This window comes from Anabrus simplex, chromosome 1 (assembly GCF_040414725.1).
Source record: "Anabrus simplex isolate iqAnaSimp1 chromosome 1, ASM4041472v1, whole genome shotgun sequence".
In the NCBI taxonomy this organism is placed as follows: Eukaryota; Metazoa; Arthropoda; class Insecta; order Orthoptera; family Tettigoniidae; genus Anabrus; species Anabrus simplex.
In genome coordinates this window covers 1,446,324,336-1,446,348,240 of record NC_090265.1, presented here as the reverse complement: position 1 = coordinate 1,446,348,240, position 23,905 = coordinate 1,446,324,336, and the positions used below count along the sequence as shown (strand labels likewise).

At 37.7% G+C, this 23,905-nt stretch overlaps 2 protein-coding genes across 2 annotated transcripts in view; both read right to left on the bottom strand.

The window, feature by feature from the left end:
* The window catches only part of LOC136858411 (programmed cell death protein 7), an 80,300-nt gene extending 78,751 nt beyond the window's left edge, over positions 1 to 1,549 (bottom strand). Inside the window, exon 1 of the mRNA XM_067137936.2 lies at positions 1,143 to 1,549. Within this exon, the coding sequence (XP_066994037.2) occupies positions 1,143 to 1,544 (402 nt within the window). The 5' untranslated portion in view covers positions 1,545 to 1,549. The remainder of the gene's footprint in view (positions 1 to 1,142) is intronic.
* A 287-nt stretch (positions 1,550 to 1,836) lies between these two features.
* On the bottom strand, positions 1,837 to 22,571 carry Tbca (Tubulin binding cofactor A). Its single transcript, XM_067137937.2, has 2 exons — positions 22,315 to 22,571; positions 1,837 to 2,069 (listed from the first exon to the last, which is right to left on the bottom strand). Exons 1-2 carry the CDS (start codon positions 22,442 to 22,444, stop codon positions 1,837 to 1,839), a joined length of 363 nt encoding a protein of 120 aa, XP_066994038.1. The 5' UTR covers positions 22,445 to 22,571.
* Between the last annotated feature and the right edge of the window lie 1,334 nt (positions 22,572 to 23,905).

The window sequence follows — 23,905 nt, the reverse complement described above, 5'->3', positions numbered from 1 at the left end:
ATCCTTGAATTATGTAATAACACTTTGTAGAAAGATACGAAACAAAGAATGTTATGGAAATATGTATACAGTAGTTTCTTTCTGTAAACAAGTCTTTCTACTACCTGCATAATTAAATCAATGTTAAATAGGCCTACTATGGATAAAATATTACTTTTAACAAACGTCCCACAATTTCACAAATTTAAATTATACAAAAACCTAAAATAGTTCTAAATCATTTTCTACAGAGCATTCAGAACCTAGCATCATGCTCGCTCCACGGAGTCCGGTCTCTGATGACATCTAGCAGCTTGATGAAGATGTTGATTCCCATAGGGAACCTGAAATATTTGTTCTGAATGAGAAAATACCAATATAGTTGGTCCGTTATTGGACATTATAAATTTTCCAGTTAACTCATTCCTGGTTGCCAGCGTTTTGCCCCAGTGTGCTAAGTTGGGCTCATTAGTTGGTAAATAGCACACCCACCAAAACGCATGGCTAGTGCATACCGTGGAGGCCATTGTGTAGGCTACTTGGAGCCACCGGCAGTCTTACCGAAAAGACAGACGGTTTCATAACCAAGCTGTACTACAACTATGATTTGCAGTTGAGTGGGGTTATATGAGCGTGTCAGATGGGTGACAGCAGTGATGTGATACACTAGAGAGCAGTTTATATTTGTTGTTGAGATGGACCTTTTAAGGAAAAAGTTGTGCAAAAAACGTTTGCGTAATTTTACGTTATCCAGAGGTTCCTTGGCTGTTTAACAGTACTGTAATGCAGTTGTTTATAAAGTGGCGAGAAACAGGCACTGTTTCCAATGGAAAGAAGCGGTATCCTGAACGAGCTCTCACTGAGGAACGGCTTCGAGATATCCGAGCGAGGATAGAAGGGAGTGAAAAAATGTATCCAGCAGCTATCTCAAAAATGTGGCATGTCTATAGGTTCTGCCTGCAAAGGTCTTAAAATGATCTATTTTTGCCTGCACAACATATCTGCAGGTAAGGATAAACTTGCAATAAGATATTTTTCAGATAGGCAACTATTGCCTCCGGCTTTCCTAATGTGCTGTCTTCGCAAGGCTGCCTGCATTGTCTGTCAGGCTAGGTTCTGATCTCCTAGTAGGAATTCCAACAAAATTATACAGAGTAACTCACCTTTAAAGTTATGGCTGAACTCGTAGAATTTGAAGGTTGTGGTTTCTTTCTTGCAAGCCAATCTTTTACCCAAATCTCATCTGAATTTTTACATAGCTGAGGCAACTGAGGAGTTATCTGATATCCTCCCATACCTATGCATGCATCCACTGAGGCATTAAGATCACTCTTCTGAACAGGTGGAAGAACTCCTTGAATACTGTACACTTGACTTGGAATGTTATGATATTGCTGAAGTGCAGCAGAAGGCAGAAGTAATGGAAGAGATGGTGGAATAGGTGGTGGAGGAACAGAAAATACTTGCAATGGCAACATGGGTGGTAGTGATTTAGTGCTATTATTTATAGCAGTATTTTCTTGGGAATTATGAAGGGGTGCAGGAGGTGGAAATCTGTATGCCATTGCTGTGGTTGATTCAGACACCTTTTCTGTATACCTTTTGCCAACTCACAAATGTATATGAGAATAAAATAAGCCCCAGATTTGTAAAACTCGAAAAATTAAAATGTTATCAGTCTTTTGCATTACCTATTAACTCTAAATACGTTGATTATAAAAGTTTAGTAACTGAAACATACTTATGCTGCAAAAGTATTAAAAAAAAAAAAAAAAAGCATTTCACAATGTAAAACACAAGCAAAATAAATGTCTTCTGAAGAGAAAAACTGAGCAGTTTGTTAGAATATGTACACATTCAAGGTCTAAAACAGCAAGGCATTTGATTTCCTGCAGGAAGCTGAGGTTTAGATTCTTCTAACACTTTCTGGGCAGCAATGTACTCTTCTGTTTCAGCTAATTCTATTTCACTTTCCAAAAGATTTTTTAAATCTTCAAAAGCATTAGCCAATCGCCGTTGACAATCCGGCACCATCATCAATGATTCTTGTAGAACTTCTTCTTGCTTTCGAATATAGTGTTCCTCTTTTCCTGAAAAAGAAAAAAAGAAAATGTTATGAATAAACTATCCTCACCAATTTTATCCAGAAGGAATCTTGTTGAATTTCCAAGATATTTTACTTTCTTTATGACCTGGCTGTTTCCTTCTTAATATGACTAATATTGTGTTTTTACAGCTACTAGCGATTGAATTAATTTATATCACAATATTAATTAGCAATCCAGTTAATATCTCTCAAAAGGGAAATTATGATGTAGATAGAATTAGTGTCCAATATAGGAGGGAATAGAATTTCATTCTGCCTCCTCTTACCAGAGTTTGCTAAGTGTCAAAGTATGACCATAAAATTACATAATTTGTCGGTATGACCTAACAGACAGACATTTCAATGTTAACTAGTCTTCCTTAGACATGTACAATAAACTAATAGTAGTTAGTATAACCAAAAAATGTTGGTATCTCTCTAGTAACTCAGGGAACACATGCTCAGGATTGGTTACAGGCCTACTCTTAAGGCCTATCTAAGGTAGATATATTTATGTTTTCAGCAGTAAAATTCAATAACCAACCCCACCAACAATAACAGAGGAAGGGAAAGCAATAATTCCAACACTAAAAAAAATGCAAATTTCTGATGAATGAGAACAGCTATGTAAAGCCAGAAAATGGAAGACTCCTTAACCTTGGTTATCCTAATTTTGTTGAGGCCACAAAAAAACCTCAGTTGACAAAGTGTGATCAGAGGACAAGAACACAAGATGGAAAGATCACATTATGAAGATAAAGTTGGAATTCAAGAGTATAATAAATTGGGGCAAAATTCATTTACAGGTAGGGGAGTTAGGGATTGAAATAATTTACCAAGGGAGATGTTCAATAAATTTCCAAATTCTTTCCAATAATTGAAGAAAAGGCTACGAAAACAACAGATAGGGAATCTCCCACCTGGACGACTACCCTAAATGCAATCAGTATTAACTGTTGTATAAACATTGAAATTAATAACTCAGGAAAACTGGATTCTTGTGTAAAACATGCAGAGAAATTGCAAGATGATTTTGTGAAGGAAACAGGTCGACTTGAAAGTTTGGAACCCATTACAATTAGAAGATGGCAGTAATAGCGATGATGATTATACATAGAGGCAGTGATCTTTATGAGTAGGAAAGAGACCTTTAGCCATGTCCCTGGAATAGGAAATTATCCTACAAAAACTATGTTGTTTAAATCTTAGTACCACATTTCAATAAAATGAAGCTTACATCAGATACATTTCTTCAGGCCACTGCTACTGCATGCAGGCCGTCATCGGGAATAAACTCAAAGTACTCCACATCATATACTACACAACCTTTATTCCATTAATACTGTATTGAGCTTCATCGCTTCATTCTACACTTGAAAAACAGTGGGCTAAGGAAAAACTTATTCAGATTCAGAGAGGAATCTTCTGTCAAATTTTTTGTGCTTATCGCACAATATCTACACAAGCAGCCCTTAGTATCGCTGGAATAGAACCCCTATTCTTTACTGCTATCGGAATGGCTGAACTCACATTAATGACATCACCTGCACCAATTCCTGACACTACAATGGAGAAGAACTGTCACTTCCTGGAATCCAGTCACCCTAGTAACATTTGCAATAGCTGCTCACTCAACCATGACTACTATATCTGCACAGATGGCTCTCGCACACCTAATAACACTGAATCTGACAAAGTGGGTGTGCATTCGTTGTCTACGAGAAAAGTATTTTCAGCCCAATACAAATTGTCATCCAGCTGCTCACTATTTCAAGCCAAGGTATGGGCCATCAAGTCTACTGTGGAGTGGTGTGAACACAACAATAGTAGCCCTTCGATACTATGCGACTCGCAGGTTGCACTGAACACAATCAACGACGAACACAATGTCAATACAATAGTTGTTACTATAAGATTACGGCACAGCAGTGCCCCCACATCCGTCTTTCCTGGATACGAGGACACACCGGTTCTCCTGGAAATGAAAAGGCATACATCCTCGCAAAAGCAGCCTCCTTATCCAATAAAGAAATCACCCACAACCAATCACCCCTAAGGTATGTAAAAGCCCAAATCAAAACATCTAATAAGACAGTGGAACAACCTCTGGACATCAAGTACAAAAAGGTCTGTCACAAGAGAATTATTTTTTCCCGACATACGTGTCTACCAAGTTCCATTTTCAAAATTCCAGTATATTTCCAGTATATTCAGTATAACTATCAGCAACATTCCAGTACCTAATGTTATGATTTCTTTTTTAAAAGTCCTTTAGGAAGAATTACACCCTTGATTTCGGTTTGTATTTTTTTGCCAACAAATGCATATTTTGTTTAGTAAATTCAGTTAGCCTTGATTTTTTAAATACAAACAATTTAACATTTTTACAGGCCCTCCCAACTCCCCTCACATCTGTACACATGTGTACAACTCTTGCTTTGGAAAGAAAAAAAAAAAAGTATAATGCCAATGAATACAAAATTACCGTATTTGTAAGACTATTAAAACAATTACAAGACAATAGATTGAAAAATTGCCAGTTTTAAATAAATTAGCTTCAAACTATATAACTATTTGGTTTCAATTTACAATGCTGTATAACACACACACAAAATATACTTGAAAAGTCCCATCTAACATCACTGCTTATACGTAACAATGCACTTACATCCAATAAACACAACCAAAGAAAGAGTATTATATAACACACACTGTGGAAGTAAACCATTCTTGAATAGATTCTGTACCATGCTTATTCTAAATAAAAACTTCTAGGTAATAAGACACAAGAAAGGCATATATTAAATCAATCACTTTTATATGCATCACAGAAAAAAAAATGTTACCCTATATACAGTAGTTTTTATGCTTTATAATATGTAATGTACAAAAAGTTGTGTGTTATGCTATAGTTTATACATTTTATAACAAATTTGTGAATTTGTATCATATGTATTTAATTATCAATTCACAATGACTATAGCTTGTACTCAATAGATACACACAATTACAGCTAACTTTTCCAGTATTTTCACCTCTTTCTCCAGTTCTTCTGTCTTTTCCTTAGCACTCCGCATAATACATTGTTTCTTCAATTCTGTAGGTTTTATTTCTTCTGCTGCTAATTTTCTTTTGGCTGCGATGTTATCTGTACTCTTCATAATTTTCTAAAACTTCATTTATCAATGTTGATGCATTTTTGGTTGCAGGGATCACCTTTTTCAAAACACTGACAGCTAATACTCTACCAGCTGCAGATACTGCATCATACACCAGATGCTGGGCAATCAAGCTATTTTCATTAAGATTCTCTACTAGGCATTCTTTGTTTATTGAAAAACCTTTCTACAACAACGCTGCTGTGAAACAAAACAAGCACTTTTTGTGTGAAGTGGATCAGTTCTTTTGAAACCTTGTGTTGAAAATAGGCGGCGCTAGGAAAATAGTCTAATTGATCGGATTTGGGATCAAACTACTTGAGATACTTCACTACTACTTCCTTTGATGAGAAATCTAAGCAGTCTCGTTTTGCCAGATTCCGTAGGAGATAATTGTTGTCTCAACAAGAACTTCTAATGCAGCAGTTACCCTGCAGGTCCCAATAGACGAATTAGTCATAATTGCAAGATTGAAGCAACTGGCACCTCCAACACACTTGAAAGGAAGGGTTTTTTACAAAAGGCCTCATATAAATATCAGCAAGAAGTTTTTTGCAGTCTCAATAGAACTGAATAACTTTCACATCTTTTATTCCCTTACCTTTTAAAGTTACTGAGGCTGCAAATCCAATGTCAACAGCATGGAAGGACTTGAGGTTTTCTGTTTTCTTCAAATCAATCGAGAGAAGTTTCTTACTAGTATTTGCTGACTAAAACCTAGTTCTATACACTTCTTCCAACAGGTGTTCAAGCATAGTACTCAGATCAGAGAACATAAAATGCAAAAGATCATTACTCTGATACTTAAGAGTTTTTGCAAGGTATAGCTATTGCCTGCAGACCTTCTTGGGGACTAAATTCAGAGGTACTAAGAATTATTTATGATACAGCGTTTGTACCTCTGATATTGTATTGTGCTTCCTCTTTTCAAATGACACCTGAGAAGAAATGGGCTCAGCATAAATTGATGCAAATTCAGAGAGGATTTGCCCTTCGCATTTCCCGTGCTTACCGCACCACCTCTACTGATGCAGCTCGTCTCATTGCAGGCCTTGAGCCACTATTTCTGACGGCGATAGCAAAAGCGGAACTCACTTTTCTGAAGCAAAACAAATTGTCACCAATGCCCATTCTGAATACCACTCTAGAGCAATCTTGTCATTTTCTACAGTCTGATCACCCAAGTCTCTACAAAAACATTTATGAAAATTGCTCAATTACCCATGACTGCTTTATTTACACAGATGGATCTCGCATACCAAGTACAGATGAACAGGACAGTTGGATGTGCCTTTGTTGTTCTTGAAAATGATTCTGAGGTGTTCTCATCCCAGTACAAACTCTCTTCCACATGCTCTATTTTCCAGGCTGAACTGTGGGCAATCAAGTCTGCGATCGAATGGTGCAAATCTAACAATAAGAAATCTCGGTTATTAAGTGATTCACAAGCTGCGCTGAATGTGATAAATAATAAAGATAATTGAATCCAACAGCTGTAGCTATTAGAACCACAGCTCAACAAAGTCCGCACATCTGTTTTGACTGGATTCACGGTCATTGTGGAATATCTGGAAACGAGAAAGCTGATCTACTGGTAAAAGCAGCGGCTACATCTAATTTGGAAATTTCTTATGACAAAATGTCACCTAGCTACGCTAAAAAAATCATAAAGAAGCACGTAATCCATCAATGGAACAACATTTGGACTTCTTCCACTAAAGGCCAAGTTACCAGAGAAATATTCTTCCCTGAGGTTTTCAACCGCCTACAAAGTAACGTGTTGGTGCCAAGCTTTGAAATTACTAAATTTTGACTGGTCATGGCAAATTTGGTTACTATTTTCATCGATTCAGAATTAATCGTCCTGATGGCTATGTGTGTGTTTGCGGAGCCTCACAAACAGTGTATCACCTATTGTTTGAATGTGCTGCATTTGAAAGAAGGCATGACTTGAACTCTCATTTGAATTATTGCAACAATGCATTATCAAAACCCCTGTATCATTTACTTAAGAAGCCGTGCTGTTACAAACATTTTATTAACTTCATCCACTTCATTTTCCGTCGATTAGATACAGGAATTCTTCTTCACTGTAAAAGTGAATATGTATTTTAACTACAACCCTAGTATACTATGTAAAATAGGGTTCCAAAATGCTTTGGATATTCAATAATAACAATAATTAAGAGAGACTGTTCCAGTTCAAGGGAAACAGAACGCATGAATCACAACTGTGCTGGGAGCAGATCATTTCTTACAAAACATTTTATAATTCCCAAGTTTTCTAATGCAGGAGGTTTTTCCTCAAAAGCATAAACATACTTCTCAATATGTGGCAGCATTTTGACAGCTCTCAATAACTTTTGAGTTTTCGACTCATCTGATAGAGCAGAACTTCAGAGGAAAGAAGTGATCCTGTTATGCAATTAAATCTGCACATCTACCTGGAAAGTCCTTGAAGCAGTAATATAGGGAGCGCAAAAAACTGTATGTTCCATTCAGAGTACTTGTGTGACGTTTTATATGCACCATGAATAGTAGGCAAGGAGCAGGTTCCAAAATCCAACAGCTCGAGATCTGAAGGTGAATCACCTTCTTTAGATCTTCCAAAAGCTTCAGGTTTACTTTTGGCCTGTCCATTGATACTTGCAGCATCTTTTTCACATCCAAACCAGTGTCTCAAGTTTTGCAAAAATGTCATCAGAAAGTTCTAAGTTTCGAACAGTAGACAGTAAGCAGGTTCAGGATACAGAAAGAGAATGGGTGGCATACAGGGATGCTGTAAGAAACAGCTAGGGAATGCCTAGGAACAAATGTGTTTAAAGATGGGAAAAGGCGAAGAACTTCTTGGTGGAATGATGAAGTGAGAGCAGCTTGTAAACGTAAAAAGGCTTATCAGAAATGGCTCCAAAAAAGGGCTGAGGCAGACAGGGATTTGTACATAGATGAAAGAAACAGAGCAAAACAAATAGTTGTTGAATACAAAAAGAAGTTGTGGAAAGATTTTGGTAATAACCTGGAAAGGTTAGGTCAAGCAGCAGGGAAACCTTTCTGGACAGTAATAAAGAATCTTAGGAAGGGAGGGAAAAAGGAAATGAACAGTGTTTTGAGTAATTCCGGTGAACTCAATAGATCCCAGGGAATCACTGGAGAGGTGGAGGGAATATTTTGAACATCTTCTCAATGTAAAATAATCCTGGTGGTGTTGCGAACAGCCAAGCTCATGGGGAAGAGGAAAATGATGGTGGAATTACGCTTGAGGAAGTGGAAAGGATGGTAGATAAACTCCATTGTCATAAAGCAGCAGAAATAAGACCTGAAATTGTGAAGTATAGTGGGAAGGCAGGGATGAAATGGCTTCATAGAGTAGTAAAATTAGCATGGAGTGTTGGTAAGGTACCTTCAGATTGGACAAAAGCAGTAATTGCACCTATCTATAAGCAAGGGAACAGGAAGGATTGCAACAACTATCGAGGTATCTCATTGATTAGTATACCAGGCAAAGTATTCACTGGCAACTTGGAAGGGTGGGTGCCATCAGTCGTTGAGAGGAAGTTAGATGAAAACCAGTGTGGTTTCAGACCACAGAGAGGCTATCAGGATCAGATTTTCAGTATGCGCCAAGTAATTGAAAAATGCTACGAGAGGAATAGGTAGTTGTGTTTATGTTTTGTAGATCTAGAGAAAGCACATGACAGGGTACCGAGGGAAAAGATGTACGCTATATTGGGGGATTATGGAATTAAAGGCAGATTATTAAAATCACTCAAAGGCATTTATGTTGACAATTGGGCTTCAGTGAGAATTGATGGTAGAATGAGTTCTTGGTTCAGGGTAGACAAGACTGTAATCTTTTTTGCTGTTCGTAGTTTACATGGATCATCTGCTGAAAGGTATAAAATGGCAGGGAGAGATTCAGTTAGGTGGAAATGTAGCAAGTAGTCTGGTCTATGCTGACGACTTGATCTTAATGGCAGATTGTGCCGAAAGCCTCCAGTCTAATATCTTGGAACTTGAAAATAGGTGCAATGAGTATGGTATGAAAATTAATTAGCTTCTCGAAGACTAAATTGATGTCAGTAGGTAAGAAATTCAACAGAATTGAATGTCAGATTGGTGATACAAAGCTAGAACAGGTTGATCATTTCAAGTATTTAGGTTGTGTGTTCTCCCAGGATGGTAATTTCTTTTTTTTGTTATTTTCTTTACGTCGCACCGACAGATAGGTCTTATGGAGACGAGGATGGTAATATAGTAAGTGAGATTGAATCAAGGTGTCGCAAAGCTAATGCAGTGAGCTCGCAGTTGCGATCAACAGTATTCTGTAAGAAGGAAGTCGGCCCCCCGGACAAAACTATATTTACATCAGTCTGTTCAGACCAACTTTGCTTTACGGGAGCGAAAGCTGGGTGGACTCAGGATATCTTATAAGTTAGAAGTAACGGACATGAAAATAACGAGAATGATTGCTGGTACAAACAGGTGGGCACAATGGCATGAGGGTACTCGGAATTAGGAGATAAAGGCTAATTTAGGAATGAACTCGATGGATGAAGCTGTACACATAAATTGGCTTCGGTGGTGGGGTCATGTGAGGCGAATGGAGGAGGATAGGTTACCTAGGAGAATAATGGACTCTGTTATGGAGGATAAGAAGTAGAGGTAGACCAAGACGACAATGGTTAGATGATTTAGATGTTGATTCCCATAGGGAACCAACATCTACATCATTTGATGGCCAGGCAGGCATGAATGTTTGGAAATGAGACATAGCTCTCATAGTGCACTGGCACTGCTGGTGGCTTCAAGTAGCCTATGCAGTGGCCTCCACGGTATGCACTAGCCTTGCGTCTTGGGTGGTGTGCTAAGTCCCAAGTGACGAACCTAACTTAGCACACGAGGGCGAAACGCAGGCAACCAAGAATGAGTTAGCTGGAAAATTTATAATGTCCAATAACAGACCATTATATTGGTATTGATGATGGTTAGACTCTGTTTCCAACAATTTAAAGCTAAGAGGTATAGAACTAAATGAGGCCACTGCACGAGTTGCAAATCGAGGATTGTGGCGACGTTTAGTAAATTCACATATGCTTGCAGACTGAACGCTGAAAGGCATAAAAGTCAATAATGTATGTATGTATGTTGAAAATAGGTGCAATGAGTATGGTATGAAAATTAGCCTTTCAAAGACTAAATTGATATCAGTAGGTAAGAAATCCAAGAGAACTGAATATCAGATTGGTGATACAAAGCTGGAACAGGTAGATAATTTTAAGTATTTAGGTTGCGTGTTCTCCCAGAATGGTAATATAGTGAGATTTAATCAAGGTGCACTAAATCTAATGGAGTGAGCTCGCAGTTGCGATAAACAGTGTTCTGTAAGAAGGAAGTCAGCTCCCGGATAAAACTAACTCTACATCGATCTGTTTTCGGACCAACTTTGCTTTACAAGTGTTAAATATAATTTTTGATCCGTATTGATGACATTTGATTGAAATAATAACAATAAGTTAATTTATTAATTTGTCCACCTAACCAATACAATAAATCTTGTCTTTCTTGAATTACATTGACATGTTAAATTAACAGAGTTCAATGCTCACTGAAGTTTCAAAGTTTGTTCACGGGTCGCATCAACGAGGACAATGTCGCAATAGTCAAGTATTGGTAGTATCAAAGTTTGAAGTAGTTTTATCTTTACGTCTTGTGGCAAAATGTCCTTATGTCATTTCAGAGGGTGTAGCGTCGCGTACATCTCTCTACATGTATTTCTTATGTGTGTAGACCAATCAAGAGCTTCAGTCAGGATCATACCTAGTTCTTCACTTCCTTACTGAACGGGATTACAGTGGCAATAGGGATGTAGGCAGAGAAAGTTCGCGCCAGATAGCGCTCGTGTACTACTGGGTAAGCGCAAGGCGATCGTCTTATGTTTCTCCCAGTCAGCTGCGAGTAATATATAGAATGTGATAGAGTTTTCTGAACTAAAACCGATTGTATCTTCTCTCATTTTACTCCAAGACTATATTAATTAATTGTATAGGACGTTGTATAGTATGTTACGGACGATTTTCAGCGTTTAAGCATTAAACAGCTGGCAAATGAGCTGCGGACCAGAGACGCTAAAACTAGCGGGAGGAAGCAAGAATTAGTACAGCGGTAATTAGAAAATTCTAACGCTTTTTTTTATCCAAATAATGAATAGGAATCTTTTCCTAAAATTGCAATTACCGGTACTTGAGTATTGTACATTGATTAATATACCTCCGCAAGACTTAAATCATAAATAGAGGTTTAAATACGCACTTGCTCCCCTTGCTTATAGACTTCGATTCATGTAGGCCTACTTTTTTAAGGTTGATGGCTCACATGAAACTGCAGATACAGCCTTGTCCACCACCAAAGGCATGTGAATTACTTGAGTTTCCCAGTGCCGGTTCCTTTGAAGATTTAACCATCAGCCAAAAGGTGAAGATTACTATCACAAATTTGCATTTGATGGATTATTTCGTATTTAGAAAATCGGAAATAGATCGAGCACCTGTTTCCAACTACAAATCATTGTGTTATGCTGGATACCGACTCTTCAATGAAAAGTTTGCCTTGTTTATAAAAGGTTAATTTCAATCGGATGATTTTTTTTTGCTTTGCGTCGCACCGACACAGATATGTCTTATGGCGACGATGGGATAGGAACGGCCTAGGAATTGGAAGGAAGCGGCCGTGGCCTTAAGGTACAGCCCCGGCATTTGCCTGGTGTGAAAATGGGAAACCACGGAAAACCATCTTCAGGGCTGCCGACAGTGGGGCTCGAACCCACTATCTCCCGATTACTGGATACCGGCCGCACTTAAGCGACTGCAGCTATCGAGCTCGGTGGATGAAATTCTAAAATGCAGTGTTGTGAAATCCGAGTACACAAAATATAACACCTATAATGTGAAGCTTGTTTTAGGAGTACCTGGTGACATTATAGGAGGGGAATGTGAATGTTTTGCTGGAGCAGGCCCCAAGGCATGATGTAAGCATATTGCTATTCATTAGAGCACTTCCCCAAGACTGGTATTATTCAGTGTCCAGAAACATGCAGCCAAAATTTATAAACTTTTCAGCATCCCCCTACCAAACAGTTGAGGCCAGTTAGCCCTCTGAAAATGGAATGTTTGTCCTTGGAACAAGTTTTGCTATTATAATCTCAGTTGCACCAGTTATAACTATAGTCGAAGGGCATTTCTGTCTAAAAGCAAGGGGGCTGTTTTCAAGGACATTTTCTCTATCAGGCCAAATGTTCAACTCTTTAAATTGGCAGTACATGAAATTAATCCAAACGTTAAATATTCTCCCAACATTAGTTTTATGGATTCCGAAGTTAAGGCCTAGTTCCTTGTCAGATTTTTCGGTCCGTAGCTTCATAACTGTCGAGAAGAAACACAGTCTGGGTTCAAGAGGGAATATCTGTAAATTGTATCTTTTTCTCCCAGAACAGCAAACACCAAATTGCAATGTTGGACGTCTAAAAACCCTGCATAAAGCAATATGGAATCAGGATTACGCAGTTTGCTCAACAACCAAATTACCTGTAGTATTTGTTCGGGTATATTCATGATTTTTTCCCGTACTTCAAAGGAGGTGATTTCTGCATATTCCGATATTGTAGGCTTATCGTGGTAATCCGGCAATTATCTAGTGTATGACATCTTCCTTGTTTTTTTTTTCTGTTCGTGGTCCACGGAAAAACGATGCAACGTCGCCCGGTTTTAATTTTGCTCTCTCACCTTTAAATACAAACGTATAAATTCGGTGGTTGTTATCGAAATGCCTAATCAGTTTATAGGTAGAAAATAGGAATTATTTCCCTTTGTAAATCGCACTTACCCAACAAAGTTTTCGTGAAGTCATTGGGTTGAAAACGATGGGAACACACTTTAATAGGCCTATTTTCGGTCAGATTCTTCTCACCGAAATTTTTCCTTCTAATATCATGTAACCATTTCTTCCTCTTTCCTTTATTTTGTGGAAACTGGTGAAACAAAAATGGCTTCCCTAATTTTTGCAAAGAGGAACACTGCAATGGCTCGGCATAGTCATGAAAATAACAATTTAGTAACTTAAATTCGTGGATATTTAGCGGCACGAGTACACACGTGACATATGACAAGCGCATTCCGCTTACCCAGTACAACAGCAGTGCGCTCTATCGGTGCTAGTTCTATACATCCCTATTAATGTCACGGGAGAAATAACAATTTTTATAAATCTTAACATGTCAAATGTAATTCAGCAAAGACAAGATTTATTGTATTGATTAGGGGGGCAAATTAATAAATTAACTTATTATTATTTCAACCAACTTTGCTTTACGGGAGCAAAAGCTTGGTGGACTCAGGATATCTTATTCATAAGTTAGAAGTAACAGACATGAAAGTAGCGAGAATGATCACCAGTACAAGCATGTGGGAACAATGGCAGGAGGATGCTTGCAATGAAGATAAAGGCTAACTTAGGAATGAACACTATGGACAAAGCTGTACGCAGAAACCGGCTACGGTGGTGGGGTCATGTGAGGCGAATGGAGGATAGGTTACCTAGGAGAATAATAGACTGTGTTTTGGAGATTAAGAGACGTAGAGGGAGACCAAGATGACAATGGTTAGACTCTGTTTCTAACAATTTAAAGATAAGAGGTATAGAACTAAATGAGGCCAGAGTACTAGTTGCAAATACAGGATTGTGGTGACGTTTGTGATAGTACATATATCACACCCCAGAATTATATGTAGAAGTTAGAGATATTATTGTCAGTATTCTATTTTTATTATTATTATTATTTCATTTGTATACTTTGCCATTTATATTGGTAAGCTGGAAGATATCCACATATGTAGGTATGAGTAATTTGTTTTGCACGAGTGGGAAAACATTGCTGTAATAACTCTGGTAATTTGAATGAGTCATATGGCTACCCCAGTGTCTGTTGTGATGTACTTGTGTCAGGAAATTCCATTAGTCATGTATATATCCCAGCCTGATGAGATGAGCTTGTTGTTGTACCAGGGAAATTTGATGATTCATGTAAAACTCCCCAGAGTTTGTTATTGTCTTGGGAGGAAGAAGTAGTTCAGGGCTTGGGCTTGAGAAGAGGACCACCCATGATTGGCTGGCAAGCACCAATCCAGACGTCTCATCTAGGAGGAGGGGGATGTTGATGTCTATAAAGGTTGATCATACGGCGGCAACCAGAAACATTGTAAGGGTGATTGTAGAGGTGATTGTAAAGGAACGAGAAGGAAGATAACTACAACTACAACTGACGCACTGTACGGGAAGGAAGTGGTGCTGATACACGGTACTGGAGTGACACGGCTGCAATGGACTGGACTTCAAACGTTCGTGGAGCGTAGTCTTGTTATGTTCATGGAAAGTGGCTGATTGTGGAGAGTGCTTGCGCATTATGTATTGTAGCACTTGTGGCGGCCTAGCATTATATGTTGGTGAAAGCTATCTCAGGCTTTCCATAAATTTATGTTGAGGATCGACAGACGTGTGTATATATCTTTACAACAAGTGTTAAAATATGTGAACACAGTAGTACAAGGTACAGTGTCTGTGTGATGTGATAACTGCCGATTATGAGAATCGGTAAGTCGAATTGATATAGAGACAGTGAAGGGTATTTATCTTCATACATATACATTGTTCATCGGACTATCTACAAATGGTAGCTTAGTTCTCGCTTTCGTTTTCCCACTGTTTTCATTATTATTATTGTTGTTGTAAATATGGAGTCTTCCAGCAATATTTTATGTGTGTATTATATGTATAATGTTGTATGTTGATGAGGTGCTCATGCACGGAATTTGTTAAGAATATAGTTAGCTATTTTAGAATCAGTGTTATTGATGAACCTAGGTGCAGTTCCTACCTAATTAGTCGTTTTCAGGAGGTTAGGTAAGGCCTGCAGCAGATGTACCAGTACGCAGCATTATGTACACGCCCTGGGATATAAAGTTTATCATGCTCTTATCTAAATTCGAGGGATCCATTCTGGTGAACTCTGGCGCCCATACTACGGACATTTCGGTTAATTATGCTTATTAATTTTATTAAGTTTTTGAGTAATTTTATTTATATATTTTTATGGATGATATTATTTATTCGTATTCGTCAAAAAGTTACACGTTTAATAAATTCAAAGAAGCTTGTAGAGTTAACGCTGAAAGGCATAACTGTCTATAACGTTAACTGTAAGTACGTTGCAATCATTTAAGAAAAGGCTAGGAAAACAACAGATAGGGAATCTGCAACCTGGATGACTGCACTAAATGCAGATCAGTAGTGACTGATTGATTGATAAGACTCGCAACGGACGTCAGTGACTATCGGCCGATTAGCATCTTTAGTATCATCAAAAGCTTTAGAATTCATAGTACACAAGCAGATTACCAACTATCTTACTCAACACAATCTCATTGATATCCACCACTCCAGCTTTAGACCAAGACACAACACTTGCAGTGCATTAACACATGTGACTGATGACATAAGTTCTAGCATGAATGGATTTTAGTAAAGCTTTCGACACTTGACAGGGACATACTTATATACAAATTAAATAATTTAAAGTCCTCCGCGAGTGCACTTCAGTGGATCAGTTCCTATCTAACCGGTCGCTGGCAATGTGTAGCTAATAACAACAATGAATATTCAAATTGGCATACGGTTGACATGGGAATACAAGGATCTGTACTGGGCCCCCTATTTTTCCCCTTTGTATATAAATGGCATAGCTTCCGGATTAAAACACTGTAAACACCACTTATACGCAGATGACTTACAGATACATATACAAAGAAAACCCAAAAACCTACACTCAGAAACACTTCACCTGAATGAAGACTTGATGACCATAGATAAATGGACAAAAAAAATCATGGATTAAAATTAAACCCATCAAAATCCCAGGAAATAACTATTGGTTATCCTAAATCCCTTTGCAAACTCAAACTAACAGCATTACCACAATTGTTCATTAATTGCTACTCCCATACAGTAGGCCTATAGCCAAAACATAAGGAATCTTGGTATAATATTTGACGAACATCTGTCCAGGCCTGCCCTAACTATATCCGCGTAGAAAAATATACCTAACGCTACACTGTCTCAGTAAATTCAAAAACGGTTTCCCTTTAGAACTACAGAAAATTATTGTTGAATCACGCGCATTACCTCATTTTGATTACTGTGATATAGTTTACAACAACCTAGGAGTAGAATGGGGAAGGAAATTACAGTAATTATTAAGTGTTCTAGGTGAATAAATAAAAATAATTATTATTATTATTAACTTGTCACAGCCGAAAGCCTATACGCCTGCAATTTCAGCATTGCTGAACATGCCACATAAACAAAATGCTTGTGTAAGATTTAACTGTGGACTTTGTTACGCTGACCCTGTCACATCGTTGTTCACACGGCTCGGGTGGCTTCACCTGCAAGAAAGACGCACACTTTATACTCTTTGCTTTTTGCAGATATTCTTAAAACTTCTCAACCAGCCTATTTCCGTGATTGCATCAAACTCTTCTCCACAGACCATAACAAAAATACCCGATCCTGCAGCACCATATGTTTATCCCTTCCTGTACACAGAACAACCTACACGAAATCATTCACCATTACCGCAGCCCGACAATAGAATCTCTTACCAGTGGACGTCAGAAGCATGTCCAGCACCTCCTCTTCATTATTATTTCCCTCTTCCTTTCACAGATCCTCTTCTTTATAATACCTCTCTTCACCTCTCATTTGAAGGCAATATCTCTGTATATTGTAGAAATTTATATATTTTTGAAACTTTCTCGTAAGTAGTATATATAGTGTCCATTACTCACATATTTTTAATGTACTCTATGTACGATGTGTATTATATAGATGACATTTGTTTTTTAAGGGAACTTGGGACACATTTTCTTATTTTCCACAATTTTTGAGCAATCACAATGAAATTTTTATGGAATATGTAGGACTACTATGGAAAGAATATATCTTAATTTCAGCTGAATATCCTTATTAGTTTATGAGATATGGTGTACTTTGTGTTTATGACCCTCGCAAAACAGGCAACTTTCAAAAAGTTCCCTGCGGGATGGATTTTTACCTGAGAGTTTGAAAACTTGTGAAATGATTCTTCCTTATAACATAAAACTCTAGGATGGAATTTTTGATTCACCCTATGTTGATCAATTAACTCCTGTTTCAAATTTTTAATTTTATTTCATGTAATTTTCCACTAATTTTCTGTACATTTTGCCTCATAAAATGAGTATATTGAAAAAGAATGCAAAATCCATTCTACAATTTCTTTGTTAGGTCACATAGAAGCTACACACCAACTTTGGTAAATATAGGTTTAGATTTGACCCGCATGGAACACTGCAGGTTACAAAAAATGGTGTTTTGAGTTAATGAATTTTAGTTCTAAAACCATTACAAATTTTCATAATAGCCTTTCCAAATCTCTTAAAATTCACTAGCATTATACCTCCTACCCTCCTTCTTGGCTTCCTCCCTGTGCACCTTGAGGATTTTCAGTCTTTTCCTGGCTGTTTTCTTATGTTGGGTGACTGACCGCTGACTGTCAAATTTTCTTCTTTCATCTCTGTGTGGCAAGTTTGGTGGATACTGGTGAAAGTTTATAATTCCTTACAGCGATTTTTATTTCTTGTGTTGCACTGCATCACATGTTGTATTCTGAAACTGCATTAGAAACAGGTATACCAAGTCTTTTTGAGGACACATAGGTCTCTTTTGGGCACTTTTTCCATATACATGCATGAAGACTTTCATTGGAATTTTGAGTAGCCCCTCTACAACATCTAGACAGAAGTTCTGTTGATGCCAGCCTTTGGTATACAGGCACAATTTTCAGCAGCATTGCAGTTGTGAATTAAACTGACATTTTTTGTGGGTTTTGAGGGGTTTGTCCTGTTGCGATACTCTTGTTGTAGAAGCACCATGATTCAGGTCCCAAGAGGCATTTCTTATGCTTAGGATCTTCATCTCTGGAGGAGTAATGGTATAGTGAGGCATATATTGCAGATTTCATATTATCTACTGAGGGAATATTTGGACATATTGCCTGCCTATAATAATTTGTGAGCTTCACAATAGTTGCTTCTTTCAAACTTCCAGGCCCCCTTCCACCAAGTGTAGTTCCTTTTACTTTCCACTCTTTCACCAAATTCCTCAAATCAGTCCCCATCCTTTTTGCAACATGGTTAATGCACTCTTCTTTTTTCAATTGTACATCTGGTCAATATACTGCATCATTTGACAGGTGGAGAAATGTTTTGGCATCCCCATCAAAAAGCACAGTTGTGTAGCGCATGCCACATTCTTCCACTGATCTTATCCATAAATTATCAGCTGCAAATACTTTCACTGCTACAGATGATCCCTCATAATTCTGGAGCATTTCCCCACATGTTTTATGACCTTCCAGCCATACATTATGTTCTGGAGAATCTTCACCCAGTTCATGAGCAGTTACAACACACATGTGACAAAATTTAGATAACACATGGTAATCTATAACTAATCCACTCAGAATGTCAGTCACTATGCCAATGCCATAGAGAGATGTATGGCCACGCTTGTGCCATGTTCCGTCAAATGATGCAGCAATGTCAAGCACTTGTTTACCTACATTGGATGGATCTACTTCCTCATGATTTGATATAATATTCACTAACAATTTCCTGCAACCTTGCTTGCAATTCACAAAACTGACCAAAACAAACCCAATAGTAAACAAGGAAGTGTATAGGCTGATGTCAGGCTGTCCACTAACTTATTAAATATATGCATTTGGTTACAACTCTCAAACATATTAAAATACTACTTCTATAAACACATAGAATTTTTCAAGTCAAACATGTCACTAGAATGGATATAATTATAAACATGTTCTAAAATATAAAGTTTTATGTTGACTAAATTATAGGTTGAAGTAGTTCATAACATAGCCAACAGATGGCAGTATATATTCCAATATTCAAAAATTGTGTCATCTCAATGCTACTGAAAAGAGGGAATTAATGGTAACAGAAGGGACACGGATAGCCGAGCGTACAGAGAAAAGGGGGCGTGGTGGAGAATCAAAAGACCGTGCAGAGCCACTTAAAAACGGCCGTAACTACGTCAAAAATAGTCACAGCGGCACAAAACCACTTTTATTATGTAGAGCAAGGTTAATATAATTTATTTATGCCAGAATTCAAATTCCGACAATTTCATCCATTTACCGAAAAAAATGTGTCCCAAGTCCCCTTAAGTGTGATTATTTTTATTAATACTATTACTGTTATTATTGTAAATATTGTTTTCACATTCTTCTCATCAGTAATTATTAAGTGTTCTAGGTGAATAAATAAAAATTATTATTATTATTATTATTAACTTGTCACAGCCGAAAGCCTATACGCCTGCAATTTCAGCATTGCTGAACATGCCACATAAACAAAATGCAGTTTGTCAGCCTAATTATAGAGACAATAATTAAACAATTCTTGCTTTTTTTTTTTTTTAATTTTTTTTTTTAGTAACTCAAATAGAATATCTATTTTTCCAGATATAAGGTTAATGTAAGATTCAAGGTCATTAAAATGTTCATACGAACCTTCAACATACTACCTTACAAAAGAACAGCTCAAACTATATGTACTGTACTTTGATATACTGGATAGATTTGACTAAACTTAGAATGATGCTGACACATTTGAGATGTCTATAATGATATAACTACAGGTTCGCACATTTAGGAAACAGTAAAAGCATGTAAAAATTATGTGAAGTGGTACCTGAAGTAGCAGTGAGGAGTATGTTTGCCAGGGAGCTACCAAACTGCCCCTAGAATCCTTACTTATATACAAGAATTACTGTAAGAAACAGACTGAATAAATGTACAAAATGTGACCATTTTCTTTGTTGCTATTTGGCCAGCTGTGATTAGGACAACTTTCTATCATCTCCAATAGAGCTTGCATCATGTCTGTTCACAGGGCTGCCACATTTGGTGAAAATAAGAAAACTGCCCAGTTTGAAATTGTCATGGTATGTGCAAGCAACACAGCAGACCAATGATCTTGTCACTTGACACACCAAATCAAGACAGGTCAATGAACTTGCCACTCACCAGACCAAACCAAAACAGACCAGTGGTCTTGTCCAGGGGATAGCAGAGGCCTCTAGGCTGCTCCGTGGCAACTACTATCTGCGCACTTTTTAGTGCTAGATTTACACCCTAGTGCTGAAGTGGTCAACTTCGGTTATCTTCGAGATTCGTATTGGCAACCTTTGAAACACAAACTAAGAATCACTTATCATCGCTGTGCGACATCTGGCGTACACTTTAAGTACTCGTACTGTTGTTGTTTACACAGCAAAGCCAAACTATAGAATTCATGCTATGAACACGTTTTGCAATGGGAAATGTTACATAGTATTATATATTGTGTGTGTGACACAGTTGTTTGCTTAAAATAATAAAGGTTTATAAAACTCATATCGATCGATCATATTATCGATTCAGTTCAGATTTCTTTTCTATTCAGTTGGCAGTATTAACGGAACCCTTCTTACTTCTCCAACGAGTACAAAAATCTATCACTAAAAAGTGCGCATACTATACACCCCCCTAACCATTCGTTGTCAAGCGAGTATGAGACCTGACCTAACCTAACCAACAAATGGTCTTGTCACTGATTGAACCAAACCAAAACAGACCAATGGTGTTGACCAGGGGGTACTAGAGGCCCCTAGACCGCTTTATGACGGGTAGACCCACTTTCCTGGTCATGCAAATCCAACACCCAATCCAAGCATTATTTGATTATTATTATTATTATTATTATCATCACCATCATCTGAATGATCACTAATCTCGAGGCTTATGCTCCCAGAAACCCTTCACATGCCATGCAAGTCTAATTCCTTTTTGTCCACATAGAATGTGCCACTTTCCAACTAAGAACAGCTCAAACTACTTACACTGTAGGCCTACTTTGATACATATGGTAGATCTGATCAATTAAACTTTGATGGTTTTTTTGTCTTTTTAGCTAATTTGCTTTACGTCGCATCGACTCAGATAGGTCTTATGGCGACGATGGGATAGGAAAAACCTAGGAATGGGAAGGAAACGGCTGTGGCCTTAATTAAGGTGGTATGAAAATGGGAAACCACGGAAAACCATCTTCAGGGCTGCCGACAGTAGGATTCGAACCCACTATCTCCCGGATGCAAGCTCAAAGCTGCGCGCTCCTAACCGCACGGCCAACTCGCCCGGTAACTTTGATGCTATCAGATCTGAAATGTCTTAGTTGACAGTATTTAAAACAATGCTAATTTTAAAATTGAAATAAATACACACACTTTCAAACAAACGACACACCTAATTTTCTGTAATACTGTGGAGAAGTTTATCACAACCAATAACGTAAGTAGGCATACGCATTTTCTCAGTATCTGGAAGATTAAATGTAAGTAGCCCTTAGGTAGTTGATGACGAGGAAAACGAAAATATTCGTTTCAAATCCACTTAGTAGAACTGGTACGGTAATGAAGTTCCCTTCCAAAATTAATCACTTCGGTTACGGCCTAAGTGCAAATATCAAACATCATACTCATAATGTGAAATTATTAGACTATCATAGAAAAAAGTGACTCTCGTTAAGAGGAATCTAACAAACAAATATATTCGTTTTACAGAAAAGCTGCGATTTATTTTATTTATTTCTTGGTTGTAGTCGGCTACACGTTTTATTCAACGCATGCGACAATCCACATAACTAAGAACGAGCGGGCACGGAATGCATAAGTGTTTTGGAAACATTCTCGAAACACGATAATTCTTATCACGAAGGCAACCTACACTCACGCCCAAACTCACGCAGCTGCAGATGGCAGTAAATAAGACAATCAGAACTAGAATAAAGAATCCATCAGTTGTCCCATAGGATTAAATATAATACAACATGAGTAATAAGTAAACTGAAAGGGACAAATACTTTTTTTTTTAATTATCCTTACCTTCATTTTTATAAACTTGAATTTTTTCGCTTTGCTGTTCAGCCTCACGTTCGTAAGTTACCTTCTCCTTCGCTATGCGTTTAACTACACCAGTCTTGATTCGAATAGCCTTTATGCGAGGATCTGCCATTGTTTTAGAACAGTAATGTCATCTCCTAATAGGTATTATACTATATTTTTGCACACATGTCAACCTATCCTTCTCCTTCTACTAGTGATGTGCGAGGGCGCGAATGACGCCTGGTGCTGGTGGCCTGGAATCAGTGTTGCCAACACAATTTTCATTTAAAAAGCTAGATGAACATCTATTATAAGCAGAGCCATCTACAGTTAAAACCGGAAGATACGCTTGGCAACGCTGTACATATCAGTCAAGTGGCGGCCGAGAGGAAAGGAGACGTGCCCGACTTTGAATGATTTCACACATATTCACTACATTTAGTCCAACACAGTGATTATGATAAAGAGCTCCCTCATCGTAAAATAATACTAAGAAACGCACACATCAGTAAATTCATTCACTGAAGTTAGAAATACATTTTACGTGAATGAAAACAAAACACCTTAAGAACAGTACCCACAAGCTCATTACTATGGAGCTTTGACAGCTTCCTCAGCATAATGTTTTTATCCTCACTGCTGACACAACTCTTATTCTTCATCTGATTTCTATAATTATTTAACACAACTTTTACAAATGTTGGCAATAAACAATGAACAGACCATTATTGTCACACTCACAATGACCACGTTCAAACCAGAACTGTTGATTTTTCATCTCTCCCTAAAGCAGCTCTGGATAGAGAGAAGAGAAATTGTTTCTGATTTTCACCATCCAAATCGTCTCCGTTGTAGTCTTCAGATACCAGCAAGGTAAATATTCTTGTTACTGATGCGCAGACACACACAACACAATCTGATGGCACTATTAACCCACCTCTCTGAAGTTCATCATAATAGAGGTCATCTGTTTCATTACTCCGCAGGAGACCTAAACATGTGGCACAGCTTATCCTTCTGGATGTTGTCATTACTGCATACCCAGAAATGTATATCACCCCTGACATCTCAAAATACCAACCAAAAAATTCACATGACGAAAGTGAGTCTAACTGGTTTATTACTTCCATATTGGGCCTGATATCACTTTTCTTGATGGAATCAAACATTTCTAATTGGCTCCAGCCAATTTGCAATTTCCTATACCACTGCAAGACTAGAACACCCTTAATCCTAATTTTCATCTCACTCACCTAGGACTTAAAGTGCAGTAACATTGTAGTTACAACCAGTAAGCTATCGGTACTGACCAAATCTTCTTTCAAACTTATCACTTTGAAACTTCCGTAACAGTAAATAATTTGCTTTCAGAGTTTCAAACGAAAATTTTTGAGTAACTCTTCTTCCTTTCAGTGTAAAGTTCGAATTGTTTCCTTAAATATATAAGGTATCGTAGGACAAATATTCTGTGCTTTCACTGCTTATCTCAAGAAACTCTACGAGCTTGTCAAGCATTTTTAATACATTTCCTTGTGCACATTTGACACTAATACCACTAGCAGTGGCTCCTGTAGAATTTCATGAATATTTA

Excerpts from the sequence above, each read along its gene's own strand:
- Tbca (XM_067137937.2), bottom strand. The coding sequence starts at position 22,444 with ATGGCAGATCCTCGCATAAAGGCTATTCGAATCAAGACTGGTGTAGTT. Across the intron at positions 2,070-22,314 it reads TCAAGTTTATAAAAATGAAG|GAAAAGAGGAACACTATATT; the intron begins GTAAGGATAATT and ends TTTCTTTTTCAG.